The sequence below is a fragment of the Hemicordylus capensis genome, chromosome 6 (assembly GCF_027244095.1).
Source record: "Hemicordylus capensis ecotype Gifberg chromosome 6, rHemCap1.1.pri, whole genome shotgun sequence".
NCBI classification, from domain to species: domain Eukaryota; kingdom Metazoa; phylum Chordata; class Lepidosauria; order Squamata; family Cordylidae; genus Hemicordylus; species Hemicordylus capensis.
The window spans coordinates 70,687,444-70,702,247 of NC_069662.1; the positions used below are offsets into that span (position 1 = coordinate 70,687,444).

Here is a 14,804-nt window from a genome sequence, read left to right on the forward strand (position 1 = left end):
TTCACAATATATAGTGATATACATTGAGTACTAGATATTTGTGCTACTTTTAATGCCTAGAACACACTAGGAACACTTATGATTAAAATGGCCCCCTCGCTGCAGATTAGCAAAGGAGACTTTCAACCATGCAGTGTGAGCCTATGTATGTTTTCTCAGAATTCTGAACAAATTCAGTAAAGTTTGATTCCAGGAGGTTTATCACACCAGGCTTTTAAAGCCCTTTAACACACATCTCCTTTGGAATGGAGGTGCTGCATTCACATGTTGGCCAGATTTACCCTGAAGTCCCTGCGAGTTATTGGGGAGCAGTTCACACACAAGAACTGGGTTGCAAAACAACTTGAACATAAATGAATTTATAAATGAATGAATGAATGAATATAATATTGTTCCAGAAGCTTTTGTAATTTTCTGCCATGAAACAAGCCACTTATAGGCCTTTTTAGATAGTTTTTGTTTTTAAAGCCAGCAAATTTTCCAATCTCTTTTAAATCAAATCAAATATTCAGAGACTTCTCAGTCCCCCCCCTACCTGCTAAATCAAAGCCCTATGGCAAGCAGATCCCTATATATGGTGTGGGGGGCAGGGTGGTTAACCACAAAAAGGAATTCACATTCTACCTGACAAAAGCTGTGCTGGATGGTCTGGGCAGAGGGTCTTCTGCTGCAGAGAACTCTGACTGCCTGCCTCCTTGCTTGCTTGGGGCCTGCCAAGTTCAGGCTTCATCAAGGCCTGCACAAAGGCCTCTCTGTAAGCCCTGCCCACTCACCAATCAGCTGAGAGGCAGGGAGAGAAGCGCTCTCCAGTTTGCAAGCTGATCCTAGGCTGGAGGGCAAGGCAAGCAGGACGGCAAGTGTCTGAGGGACCCTGGGGCTGGGCAGGTGGGCAATGTGGTGGTGGTAGGCAGGCACTGGCATGGCATCCCTCTCAGTGGTGCCTAGGGCACGTGCCCTGGCTGCCTCCCCCAATTACGCCCATGAATGCAACTCACCCTCATAGATCAGCTAAATATTTACATGAGCTTGTTCTAGCCAAATCGAGAAGGGCATTTGTCATGGCACACTTGAATGCACTGCCCTCAGTTCTCTTGGGTCACTATCCTGGTATTCCTTTTGCTCAGTGTTTATGTCTGTGTCAGTCAGGAGCGGTTGAGACAATTGATCATATGTTGCTTCACTGCTTGCTTTATAGAGATATTCGGCTAGTACTTTTGTCACCTATTTTGTCTAGATTCCCAGGTAGGCCATTGGCCTTTTATGTGTCTCTCTTTTTGTCTAACAGTAATATTAATGTTTCCACCAAGGTGGCAAAATTTTGCCAGCTGTGTAAGGAAGCAATTGGTAAAATCATGTGTGTCTATTGTACAATATATTGCTCTATTGTAAATGGTGTTTTGTAAGAAATTACTGGCAGAATCATGATTGCTGGAGATTACTACTTATCTATTGTATTGTATTTTTTTCTGGTCGATGACGGAAATAAAAACGTGAAGCTTTCACTTGAGGCAAAGGGCCTGAAGTAGGAGGAGACTGAGCGGTTTTTCCCTTTCTGCATTAAGAGAACATAGGAACACAGGAAGCTGCCATATACTGAGTCAGACCACTGGTATATCTAGCTCAATATTGTCTTCACAGACTGGCAGCAGCTTCTCCAAGGTTGCAGGCAGGAATCTCTCTCAGTCCTATCTTGGAAAAGCCAGGGAGGGAACTTGGAACCTTCTGCTCTTCCCAGAGCAGCTCCATCCCCTGAGGGGGATATCTTGCAGTGCTCACACTTCTAGTCTCCCTTTCATATTCAACCAGGGTGGACCCTGCTTAGCTAAGGAGACAAAGTCATGCTTGATACCACAAGACCAACTCTCCTCCTCCTGAAAGAATCAGGATCACGGCCCTCCCCTCTTCAACATATCATGGAGGAGAAGGGGTGTGCCAGGTTTCCAGAAAGTGAGGGCGCAACACATTTTTCTCCTCTTCAGGCAGCCTCCTACCCCTGGCTGCTGATCCTGGGGCACTTGCTTCACCCCACCCTCAGCTGACGGGAACTGAGGGTAGGGAAGGGGCGTCTCCCCGCCTCCACTCACCCCCAATTCCTTATATTTTGATAGCAGTACTCCAAGGTTTTACTACCTAAAGAAATGTTGGAAGTGGAGGCACTGTAGTCCAGGGAGACTCAAGAGGGGAGTTACAGCTGGAGGAAGTTGAATTTCATATATTGAGTGTTGACCAGCCAATTATTTGGCTGCAGGCTTTTAGTAAAATATAGATTTAAAAAATGGATTCTTATTTTCTCTTTTTCACTTTGGTGTGTTTAAGGATGCAGCAAGTGTAAGGAGAATTGAAAAGGGGAAATATTACTGCTCTTGCCAGGATCCACTTTAGATATGCTCAAGGACTTGGGAATGCCTAGTAAATGATCTTCACTATTATTAACCAGGGACCACTTTGGCGCTACGCTTCCCAGCACTCCATCCATGCCTTCCAAGATGGCGCAGGGGCCTAGTAATATCTTTGACATTTTTTCTTTGAACAGCAGATCCCCATGCATATTTCACCAACTGCTTCTGAAATCCCCCTCAGTTTAAAAAGCAGCTTGGAATGTGGCATGAATAGGCTACAGTTGAGAATCACTAGCCCAAAGCTCCCTTGAACATATATAGAACAAGCTGCGTGTTTCTCTACACCTAGAAAAACTCAATGCAGTAGATTTTGTTTTTAAAAGCAAACAAATACTTAGGCTAACCAAAGAAGTGAGGATAAGGGCCAAACCATACCTGCTCCTTTCATGATATAATCTATTGCTCGATCACATATAGCTGCGTCACTGGGCTTGATATCCATGAATGGTTTATTCCCTATGCCCATAGACACCATTTCTTGCATTCGAAGTTCTAAAACAAACACATACATGAAAGAAAGATTATTGAATAATACCTTATATAGGATTGGAAGTGTTATGTACCAAGGAGATCCAAAATTGGTGCAAAAGAAAATTATACTAATAAGGCATATTATGCAAATTAAAACTAAAAAGTGCAAATCTTGCACCTTAATTGCACTTGAGCCCTTTGTTAGTTCTTTGGGTTTTAATGGAACAAAGGTAAAACATTGCACTTAGATATTAACACCATCAAAGTTAAGATTATTTGTACAAAAGGAAATATGACACAGACATTGTTTCTTTTAGTGAGAAAGATACAATTTTGTGTCTAGGACACCCCAATTCTGCTAGAAGAAAACTCAAATCCCCATGTTATTTGATTATTCTTAGGCCTCATGCCTCATAATTATTCTCAGGCCTATGCTCTTGTTCAGACTTTGCACTTACCGTGTTTCCCCGAAAATAAGACAGTGTCTTATATTAATTTTAGCCCCACCAAATGCACTAGGGCAATTAGCGGTACATCAGAAATTACTGCTAGGTCTTACTTTCGGGGTAGGTCTTACTTTCGGGGAAACAGGGTATTCAGTGAGGTATATTAAAATAGCTGATGCATGATACTACACAATTTAACTGGATCCAAGCCAAGATCCAAAAAGGCCTGTGTACATGCAGACAGGTGTGTGTGCATACGCATGTGCCAATTAGGGATGTGCAAACTGATTTGGGTACAAATCGATTTGCACCCAAATCTAGCTGATTCGGGTGATTTGGAGACAAAACAAATCACCCCTGTGGTCCATTGGCTAGATTCAGGTACAAATCGAATCAGGCCTGATTTGATTCGAATTGATTTGAGATTTGGATCCCTCCTATTAATTCCCCCAGATTTCCAGATTTCTTTATTTTCTTTTTTTTAAAAAAGCTAAGCTCTAGCCCTTGTACAAGTGGAGTTACGGAGCAAAATGTGTGGTAACTATTTTTCAAGTGTTTTCATTCTTTGGTGTATACCGTAATAACTTTCCCTCAATGAATCCCTATGAGGATTCATTACACACCTTCATTTCTTCTATTCATTTTGACTGTATTTTCGAGAGTACCAACTGTCAACTGCCATTTGCCAACTACACCCCATTGCCACCCGCAAGGCAGTGGGGTACTACTAAGGTTATGTTCTAGGACTTTTTTCAAGTGTTTAGGCTCTTTGGTGTCTAATAACCTTTCCTCATAATGAATCCCTATGAGGATTCATTACACACCAAAGAGTCTAAACACCTCAAAAATTCCTAAAATATAAACTGAGTCCCCAATAGCTTGTGGGTTGCGGGGTAGTTAGAACATGGGATGCCACTAATTCCCCACCCCCACCCGCAAAGAAGTGGGGTCAAAATAAACAGAAGAAATGAAAATGTGTAATGAAGACACCAAATAATCTAAACACTTCAAAAATACCTAAAAAAATAAACTGAGTACCCCTGTGTGTGTGGGGGGGGGTGTAGTTGACACATGGCCTCATAGGGATTCATTATGAGGAAAAGTTATTATACACCAAAGAATCTAAACATTTCAGTATTCCTAAAAATTAAAATGAGTATCCCACTGCCTTGCAGGGGTGTGTGTGTGTATAATTGGCACATGGCAGTTGGCACTGTACAGTGACAGTCAAAATGAACAGAAGAAATGAAGGTGTGCAATGAATCCTCATAGGGTTTCATTATGAGGAAAAGTTATTGTACACCAAAGAATCTAAACACTCAAAAAATAATGACTGCACATTTTTCTCTATAACTTCACTTTTACAAGGGCTAAAGCTTAGCTTTTTTTTTTTTTAAATGAGAGCTGGGGATCCATGTTAGGGTTAGGATGAATCCTCATTGTTTCCTATGGTGGAAATGTTCAAAATCAGTAAAAACTAAAAAATTCATTAAAAATCAACCAAGTGATCAACCAATCAACCAAGCCTTGAAATTTGGGTGGTAGGTGGCACCCATGGGGATCTACCCATCACCCATATTTGGTGCCCCTAGGACCTTGTTAAGTGGTCCAAATTGGTCCAAATCCAAAGCAAAGCAAAGCAAATACAAATCGAATCTGGGGTGATTTAAAGGGGGTAGATTTGGATACAAAACAAGTCAGGGGTGATTAGTTTTGGGCACAAATCAAATTAAAAAAATCAATTTGTGCACATTCCTAATGCCAATTTCCCTTCTGGCTCACTCCTTTAGGGAGGGGCCATAGCTCAGGAGCAGAGCACATGCTATGCATGGCTATAGCACCATCAGTGTACATGGTGCTTTACAGAGTAACATGAGCAGGAGATTGGACTAGAAGATATCCAAGGATCCTTCCAACTCTAATACTCTATACTGTATAATCCCAACTGCTTATGATCTCAATTTAGATAATGGGGTAGGCAACACAGAAAAGGGAGTTAAAAGCAAAAACAACAGAGTATAAATATGTACAAATGCTTTGGTTCATTCTGGGATGAGGACAGAGGGAAAAAACCATAGTCTTCACAGAGGTTAAATATTTGAGAAGGGTTTTAAAGGATAATAAATATATGTCATCACACAGGCATAAGAGGCAGTGAGCTGGTTCAGTCACTTGGAGGCAAGGTTTATTGTAACCTAGGTTTACATTCAACAAATCAGATTTGACTAGCCGACCCCGCACAGAGCATCTGTGTGCTCTTTGGGGCCGGCGGTTACCTCTCCCCCCCTTCTGCCCCAGTCTCTGCTTCCAAGCCCAGCCACCTCTCCTCCCCACTGCCACTTCTGCCCCCCCTTCTCCCCCCCTCCTGGGCCTTGCCTCCATGGCCTGGCCGGGCCCGCCACCTCTGGCCTCCATGGCCAGGCTGCCACGGCGGCAACCAATCCTCCTGGGTGCGCCTCAGCCAATCAGGCGCGCCTGCCACCCAGCCAATCAGCTGGGCTCTGGGATGTACATTCCAAGGCACACCCAGGAGAATTAATATAATAGATGCCACAGACAATCATCAAAATCTGGTTTGTTTAGTTGCATTTCAATTTGTTTGGGTCCTGCCCTCCCATGAAGTGCCTCGATTCTGTCCCAGACTGCTTTGCCCTGCCCTGTTGCTGACAAGGTGCACCTTGTCAGTGGAGAGAGAGTAACTCACTGAGAGAATTCTCTCACCATTGTTCCGAACAGAAATGGGTTGTGGACTCTGAGCAGGAGCTCTTCTAGAAACACAGAAGCTCCTGTCAGTTCCCTTCCGCTTCCACATACATTGACAAGCATAGTTAACCAGATTGGGAAAGGGGGCTTGAAGTTTTTAACTTTCATATACTGAAGTTTATTGAAGGTCTTCCTTTCATAGTCTGACAATTGCAGGGACTGGCAGAATAACTGTTACAACAAAATTGTTCGTTAAAAGCTGTTTTCCTGTGGCTTGATGACTGAAATCTGTATCAAGACTAACTGAAAGGGTAGGTTTTCCTTGCAGAACCACAAAAGAGCCCCATGATGAACCCTTTGGTCTTGTGGATTATGCTGCAGGCACACCTCGGTTTCGCAAGGCTTGTCTCCAAAGAATCTTTCCTATTATATTAGTCCACACAATCTTAGTTTCTGCAGAATTTGCTTGAAGGATGTACGTGTCCTGGGATTTCCTTCGCCTACGGAACCAGATTTCAAATCTCAGACCACTATCTCCAACATTTTCTGTCATCCCAATCTCAGCTGTCTACAAACAAACATGAAAAAAGAAACCCACAGAATGCTGTTTAGCAGCATGATAATATATCAGACTTCAAATAAAGAGTTAAATATGGATCAATCTATGATAGCTGAAACTTTGTATGAATATCAGGGCTGTGACCGTTAATCGATCAATTGATTTAAACTCTTTTAAATTGACCAAAAAGGCATCCCTAATTAATTGGGAAACATTTTAAACATATGTTAATTATGTTACTTTACTAACAAAAACTGTGCATGGCAGGCACCATCTTAGAAGAGGAACTCCCTTTCACTGACACATAGGAAGGAATGCTTCTTCTAAGATGGTGCCTACTGTGACATAAACACGTACTATTTGAAAACAAAAACCAGACTCTTTCTTCAAAAGTGTTTTAGTCAATTGCAAATATATGCAGTGTTTATTGGTCAATAAAAACTATGATACAATAAGATAATTCTTTATTCGGTCACGGACCAGAAAAATAAAAATAAAAATAAAAAAATGCATCAAAACATCAGAGCATATCAACACTATCCAACAGCTATAAAACAGAGAGGTTAAAGGGCTGTAAAAGATGTCATAACTTGTTTGATCCGATTAGCAATCAGAAGAAATTTGGCCACATTATATGTCACCTCAGGTCTCAGTCTGAAAATAAATTGATAATACAAGGTTGATGTGAATGAATGAGATTTCATCACATGCTTAACTCTTCCTTTGAAATCAAACACATTTAAGTCTGGATCATGCCCACAGTCTTCCTGACCAGTAAAAGCATTAGGGAGTGGGCATGCAACATTGTTAACTAGGCTTTCAAATATCAAGGACGGATTTACCTTGAATGACTGCTTGTACATGTAAATGTCATATCCTCCATCAATCTTTTTTGTTTTGCTGAATAAGATGAGGTCCTCAAAAAGGAAGACATGCCGCAAATACTTCTTTCTGCCACAGCACACAATAAATTCATCCTGACATCTCAGCTGTCCTTGTTCTTTCAGATTAACCTGAGGAGAGGGAAAGGAGGCAATTGGATTTTTTGATTTTTAAATAGTTGGGTTAAGTTCACTAGGCCTGAGTGTTGGGAATTCTCTCTGGTAGGAGAAACCCTTTTTCATTATAGCAGAGTGCACAGAGGCACAACACAGCGGGATTTAGTTACGCATGCGTGTATGCTGAGAGTAAAGTAACTTGGAGCCAGTTCATAGTTTCAAATCAATATAAATGGTATTTATTAGAGAACTCCATTCTAGATAGGAAAGTGAGGAGTTAGGATCTTTAATCTACCTATCTAGCTTGATGCAGATGGATTCTGCATCTCAGCACACATGGTGCAGGGGAGAGGAGCTTGCATGTTGCAAGGTAGAAGGAAGGGAAGAGAAGGGAGAGAGGAAGGAAGTGGCTGGAAAGAAGGAAGTCCCTAAGATTAGCAATCTACATATCAAAGAGATAGTGTCAGAGCAGTAGAGAAGGGATGACCAATGTCTTGACCCTCTAGCCCTCTGACTCACTAGTCTGTCCTCCTATGTCACTGAGACAGACAGCGCAAAGTCCTTCACTTCCAGCACTGAGGCTAATCCAGACTAGTGTTCTCTTAACAATATGAAATAATATTAGCATTTACACAACACTGTTACATTACCTCATGTCACTCCTGTACCCCCCTATTTCTCTTGCCCATGGCACCCTCCATTTGGCTAGAACCCGACTCCCTGTCAGTGGGGAATAGAATCAGTCTTTCCTGATGCCTTGGATAACAATAGACTCGCAATGGGCCAGGAAGGAACCATATTAGCATTAAGCTGCCTGCTGGACAGGCTAACTGAACAAAAGACTGGAAATTTATTAAATCAGGGTTTCTTAACCTTGGGCCCCCATATGTTGTTGGACTACAACTCCCATCATCTCCAGACATGGCCTTTGTGGCTGAGGATAATGGGAGTTGTAGTCAAACATCTGGGGGCCCAAGGTTAAGAAACCCTGGATTAGATAAGATATATCAGGACAGACTGGCTTCCTTCATAAGCTTTGATAATTTTTAAAGAGTGGGCACCTAAAGAAATGCAAAGGTTATTGAATTCTTCTTGATGAGAGCCCAAGAAACAGCTCTGATGAGTCATGCTTGAGAAGCACTACTCCATTTGCACCAAGCACCTTGGAGGAAGAAACCTGCTCCTGTCCCTTTGTCTTTTGGGATGCCTGAATAGGATCAGGATCCTTGTGATCCTCAGACTCATCAAATCTTTTGTTTAATTATCCTGGTGATGATTATGGATCATTACCAGGATGGACTTACATCCAGTCATCCCCCAAAGCCAATTTTGTTTTGGAATCCTGCTTTTTGCATCCAGTGTGCACAGCTCCAAGAAGTTAAAGGATTATTTTGAATTGAATTTAAATCAAGGATTGGACAACAAAATTGTTTGGGATGCAAGCAAAGAGGTTATGAGAGGTTTTTTCATACAGCAAAATACATATTTTAAAAAACAAAGAGGATTGAAAAGAGAGGTACTACTGATGCAGATTTCCAAAAAGGAAAGAGAATTGATATGGACTAAAGATAAGAAGACGATCTCTCAAGCTATTAAGATCTTACAACAACAACTCTCTATGCTAATAGCAAATGAACTTGAGCAAAATCTGAAGTATATCAAGCAAAGATCATTTGAATTTGCAAATAAACCAGGCAAGTTGCTGGCTTGGAAAATTAGACTGGAGAGGAAGAAAAATTTTGTATCTAAAATATTTACTAAAAATGGGCTCTCTTATAATGGAAAGGAAATAAGGATGGAATTTTTAAAATATTACTCGGAATTATATAAAGGCAAAATAGTAGAAGATAAAAAAAATTAAGCAGTTTCTTAGAACTAAAAATATTCCAAAACTTTCTCTTCAACAAATAGAAACCATGAATGCTCCAATAACAGTTATGGAAATAATAGAAGCAATAAATCAAGCTAAATCCAACAAGGCCCCTGGGCCAGATGGACTCTCAGCTTTGTATTACAAGTCACTCAAAGTTCAAATTTTACAACCTCTTCAATGGACTATGAATGACATTTTTTAAAAAGGGATTATGCCAGATTTGTGGAAATATGCAAATATTACAATAATCCCAAAGCCAGATCAAGACTTAACATTAGTCAAAAATTATAGGCCAATATCACTTTTAAATAATGATTATAAACTTTTTGCTGCGGTTTTGGCAAGAAGATTGAAAGTGGTACTACGAGACTTTATTCATGAGGATCAAGCTGGCTTTTTGCCAAAGAGACAACTGAGAGACAATGTTAGAACAGTTTTGAATGTATTGGAGTATTATGAAAAACATAATGAAAAACAGATGGCGATGATTTTTTTGGATGCAGAGAAAGCTTTTGACAATATTTCATGGCAGTTTATGCGGGGTTTATTAGAGGAAATAACTGCCGGTGAACATTTCATTAGAGCAATTAGAACTATCTACTTGGAACAATATGCCAAGATTATTGTAAGTGGAGAATTATCAGACAATTGTAGAATACAAAAAGGGACTAGACAAGGTTGTCCACTTTCTCCATTGCTTTTTATATTGGTTTTAGAAGTGCTTTGTAGATCTATTAGGGAAGATGATGAATTACATGGTCCCAAAATTGGGAGACAAGAATACAAACTGAGAGCCTTTGCAGACGACGTGTTATTTTTAGAGAATCCAATCGATAAGATTGAAAGACTTTTGGACAAGATACAGCAATTTGGCCAGTTGGCGGGTTTTTACATAAACAAGACTAAAACTAAGGTTCTGACTAAAAATATTGATCAGAAAAGTAAAGATAGATTTGGTGAAATAAGTGAGTTAAAAGTGGAGAAGAAAGTGAAATATTTGGGAGTTTGGTTAACAAATAACTCTGTGCTGTTTTCAAATAATTATGTTAAAACATGGAACTCAATGAAAAAAGATTTGCAAAGATGGTCTAAAATGAATTTATCTTTGATGGGAAGAATTTCAGTGGTGAAGATGAATGTTTTGCCTAAAATGTTATTTCTCTTTCAGACTATTCCTATAATTAATAACTTGACTTGTTTTAGGCAATGGCAGAAGGATATAACTAAATTTGTTTGGCAGGGGAAAAGACCAAGAATAAATTTTAAGAATTTAACAGATGCAAAGGAAAGGGGTGGTCTTACCTTGCCAGACTTAAGGTTGTATTTTGATGCTGTATGTTTGACATGGCTAAAGGAATGGATAACATTGAGAAACCCTAGAGTCCTTGATCTGGAGGGATTTGATAGAAGGTTTGGATGGCATGCTTATCTATAGTATGAAAAAACTAAAGTACATAAAGATTTTTTGAATCACTATGTAAGAAGGAGTTTAATGAGGGTATGGTTAAAATATAAAAATTGGTTGGAACCAAAAACTCCGTTATGGATATCCCTGATTGAAGCTTTATCACATAAAGAAGTAAATATGCAGATGTCTGTGGGTACATATAGAGATCTGTTGTATTTTCAGGGAAACGATTGTAAGTTAAAATCTTTAACTGAATTACAAAACGTGGTTAGAGATTGGTTTCAGTACTATCAGCTAAATGAGGTGTATAAGGAAGACCTTAAAGTTGGATTTGAAGATCAGATTTCAAATTTTGAGAAGGGATTATGTCAAGACGATGAAAAATTAATCTCTAAAATGTATAAATTACTACTTTTGGAGGAGACTAGAGAGGAATTGGTTAAAACAACTATGATAAAATGGGCTCAAGATGTTGGACATAATATAGAAATGGCAGCATGGGAGAAGCTATGGAAAAGTGATTTAAAATTTACTGCTTGTTATGCTTTGAAGGAAAATTATTACAAAACGATGTATAGATGGTATCTAACGCCTAAAAAACTGGCATTAATGTATAAAAATGTTTCAAACAAATGTTGGAAGTGTGGGCATACTGAAGGTACTTTTTTTCATATGTGGTGGACCTGTGGGAGGGCCAAGGCCTATTGGGACATGATATATAATGAATTGAAGAAGATATTTAAAGTGACATTCCCTAAGAAGCCAGAATTCTTCCTGCTAGGAATAACACAAGGAGCAATTTCTACAAATAATTTAACTTTTTTTATGTATGCTTCTAGGGCGGCCAGAATATTATATGCACAGAAATGGAAGACTAACGAACTGCCTTCAAAAGAAGATTGGCTGATAAAAACTTTAGAATATGCAGAAATGGCAAAACTTACAACACTGATCAGAGACCAAAGTTTAGAACGCTTCAAGGAAGATTGGAAACCTTTTTTGGTTTATTTAAAGAATTATTTTCCTACTATGGATCTTACAGCAGGATTTGAAATTTGAAATGCAGGTTGGGTAGATTAATGGTGGTGGAAGGTTTAAATTTGTGTTTTTCTTTTTTAATTAATATTACAATAAGGGTAAAATTTATAGTTGGTATCACGAAAAGAGGTGCGCGGGAAGTCAACTTGTAACTGTGTTTATTATGATTGTTATGGTTACTATTATTGTTAAAAGTTAATAAAAAATTTGAAACAGTGTGCACAGCTCCAGCAAAACCCTCCGGTTCTGTATGGTGTTCTAGAGAAGGTCCTGGTTCCTGTCTGCTGTAGCTTCAGAGATATTTCTCTCTCATCCGGCATGTACTGTGCTGGAGAGAAGTCCTGTTCTCCAGCGCAGGGTGATTCACAATTGCTTTACTGACTCCGGAGATACCTCTGAGTACTTCAAGTTAGCATTCTCTGGCAACCGGTAGTCAAAGGCATGCTGCCTTCTCCTTATGCCAGAAGCCTCGCTGACTTGGGCTGCCCTCCTTGCAACAAAAGGCCTTTGTCTCCTCCCATCTCAAAGAAGGAAATCAGCAACTTTGCTATCCTTGCTCTTCAGCCTCACAGACCAGCCTAGGATAGGTATACGATTATCTCTCTCTCACACACACTCTGCCGTTCATCCCTCATCTCTCTCTCCTCATCTCTCTACAATGCTATGATGCTCTCAAGTTTGTATCCGTTGGAATTGATAACACTGATGCTGTATTTACCCACAGCCAGCTATCTGATTGCCTTATACATGTTTGCCCCTTTCTGACTGCTGTATACACATTTGTCCCTAATTTGAGTTAATTCCCCCACTTAAGCCAAAGCATTGTCATGAAGCATGGTAACAATCATGGATCAAAGCAAATGTGGTAGCAACACATTGCAAGGGTGGTAAAAGGAGCTCTCACATATATTAACGTCATGACTGGCTATATCCAGGTAGGGCTGCCCTACTTGAGCATAGCCAGCTATGAGAAGGGCCGGGATCGATCCTGGTCCTGGCACTCTGTGACAGGGTGGCCTGGGTTTTTTACCTGGGCTAATAGTGGGATAGGAGGGTGTGCAAGCTTCTACCCCACTCCCCCATCGTGCAGCAAGAGTGCCCCAAAGTGGAAGAATTCCCCCAATGCCATGCTCCCAGCGCAGAGCATTGTGGGATTCTGGAGGACATCCTCCTCCGGTTCCTGGCTCTACCACTCACTGTGCTGCTGCTCATGTGTCAGGCAAGCAACAGAGCTTAGAAGGGCAGGGGGATCATGTATGGAGAGGCAGACAGAAGCCTCTCTCATTGTCCATCCTCCCCAGTGCGGTCGTGAGAACAACCTCATTATCTCAGTAATCATTACAACTCTGTTCAGCACCTGGTGTTCCTGGGAGGCCATTTTGAGAAGAACATGAAATATGGTGGGCCAAGGCCTAAGAGTTAGCCTGCTAGCTAGTTCTATAGACACTTTCTTCACACCTCTTTGCCCGGTAGTTGTTAACTACAGGACTCAGGCAGCACCTTTCAGGTGTCTGGGTGTTGCCTAGAGGTCTTCAGTTGCTGACTCAGCCAGCCTTCAGTAAGACAAGTAAAAGGTAGGCCCCTATATTCCTGAAGAAAAACCCCCTCACTTTTTATTGCAATCAAACAAACATGCTTCTTTACTGCTGGGCACAATACCCTAACTGAGAAATTGAAAGGAACAAGAAAGAACAGTCCAAGGGTGGAGTTTAATATCAGTTCATAATGGAAGGCTCTAATATTTAACTCTTTAATGGCCATGTTATATACCGATGTGGGGCTGTGAGCGAGTTGCTTGCCTAAGGCCTCCTATATGAGCCCATGACCAAAGGGAGATGTGAAGTGGGGACTCCTGGGCTCATACTTCACGCCCTCAGCAACTCTGTTACACCAGACAATTGAAACTAAAAAAAAAAAAAGAGCTGTTTGAAACACAAAACTAGGGGTGTGAGGCGGGATATGGGTGTGCTTACATCACATCCTCTGATGGCATCCATTGCAAGCAAATCATTCCCATGGCGAAGCTGAAACTTGACCATTTCTTCAGCAGCACGGAGGGCACTAAGCTCCCGATCTTGTGCTGCTGAGCACTCCTTGATCAGATCCTTCAAAAGGAGAGCGTATTTGCTCATTCTCTGGATAGGTTTCAGCAGATAGGAAGCCAGATCCATTTTATCACCCAATTCCTGCTGCTGATTCTGTGGGAATATAAGAGGTACATATAACATTAGATGATTGAACACCACAAAAAGTTATTAAATTCTATGGACACTTCAGTCCTATTCACATGTACAATCTGTGTACAGGGTACCCACTCCTTCAGTTATTCACACACTGAGGTTATGCACAAGGCCTCACTGGGGAGGGCTGGTGTGCTGCAGGGAAGGCAGGACTTTGAGTAGCCGCCATCTTCCCCTCTGCTGTGCTGTCTCTTCTCCATTGTGCTACGTGCCCACATGAGTGGCAGAGTGGCGAAGGGAAACGCTGGCAGCGAGAGGACTTCCCCCTCCCTCATCCCAGGGTACCCCAGGGCATGAGTGTGGTGGCTGCTCTCCTTAGAGCTGCCGCTGCTCTTGGTGTGGTGGCTCCTTCCCCCCAGCTCACGGCTGGAAATGGCAGAGGGCTGGGGTTGGGGAGCCGTTTAACCCACCAGTGATCACCCAGATGATTGCCGGCCGAGGCTACGCAAACCACAGCTAAATGCTGGGTTAAGAACTGGAGCTTGGTGTGGGGGCAGCGCCAGGAGCGACCTTGCTCCTGATGCTTCACATGCGCAGTCTAAGTCAGGCTGGGCTGCAGTAGCCTGGGTTAGGCTGCACGTGTGAATATCCTTACGATGTTCAACACATGCACAGTAGTCCACTTCCTATCGACTCTGTATTTGAGGGCGCCTGTATCCACTTTTAAAA

The 14,804-nt window shown here is 41.3% G+C and overlaps 1 protein-coding gene across 14 annotated transcripts in view; it reads right to left on the reverse strand.

Annotated features, from left to right (window-relative positions):
* Positions 1–14,804, reverse strand: part of PLEKHG4B (pleckstrin homology and RhoGEF domain containing G4B) — a 239,592-nt gene that overhangs the window by 13,439 nt on the left and 211,349 nt on the right. For all 14 annotated transcript variants that reach the window (XM_053261042.1, XM_053261039.1, XM_053261044.1 and 11 more), the window contains 4 exons: positions 13,869–14,093; positions 7,421–7,591; positions 6,407–6,587; positions 2,775–2,891 (listed from right to left, as the gene is read on the reverse strand). In XM_053261042.1, the coding sequence (XP_053117017.1) occupies positions 2,775–2,891; positions 6,407–6,587; positions 7,421–7,591; positions 13,869–14,093 (694 nt within the window). The remainder of the gene's footprint in view (positions 1–2,774; positions 2,892–6,406; positions 6,588–7,420; positions 7,592–13,868; positions 14,094–14,804) is intronic.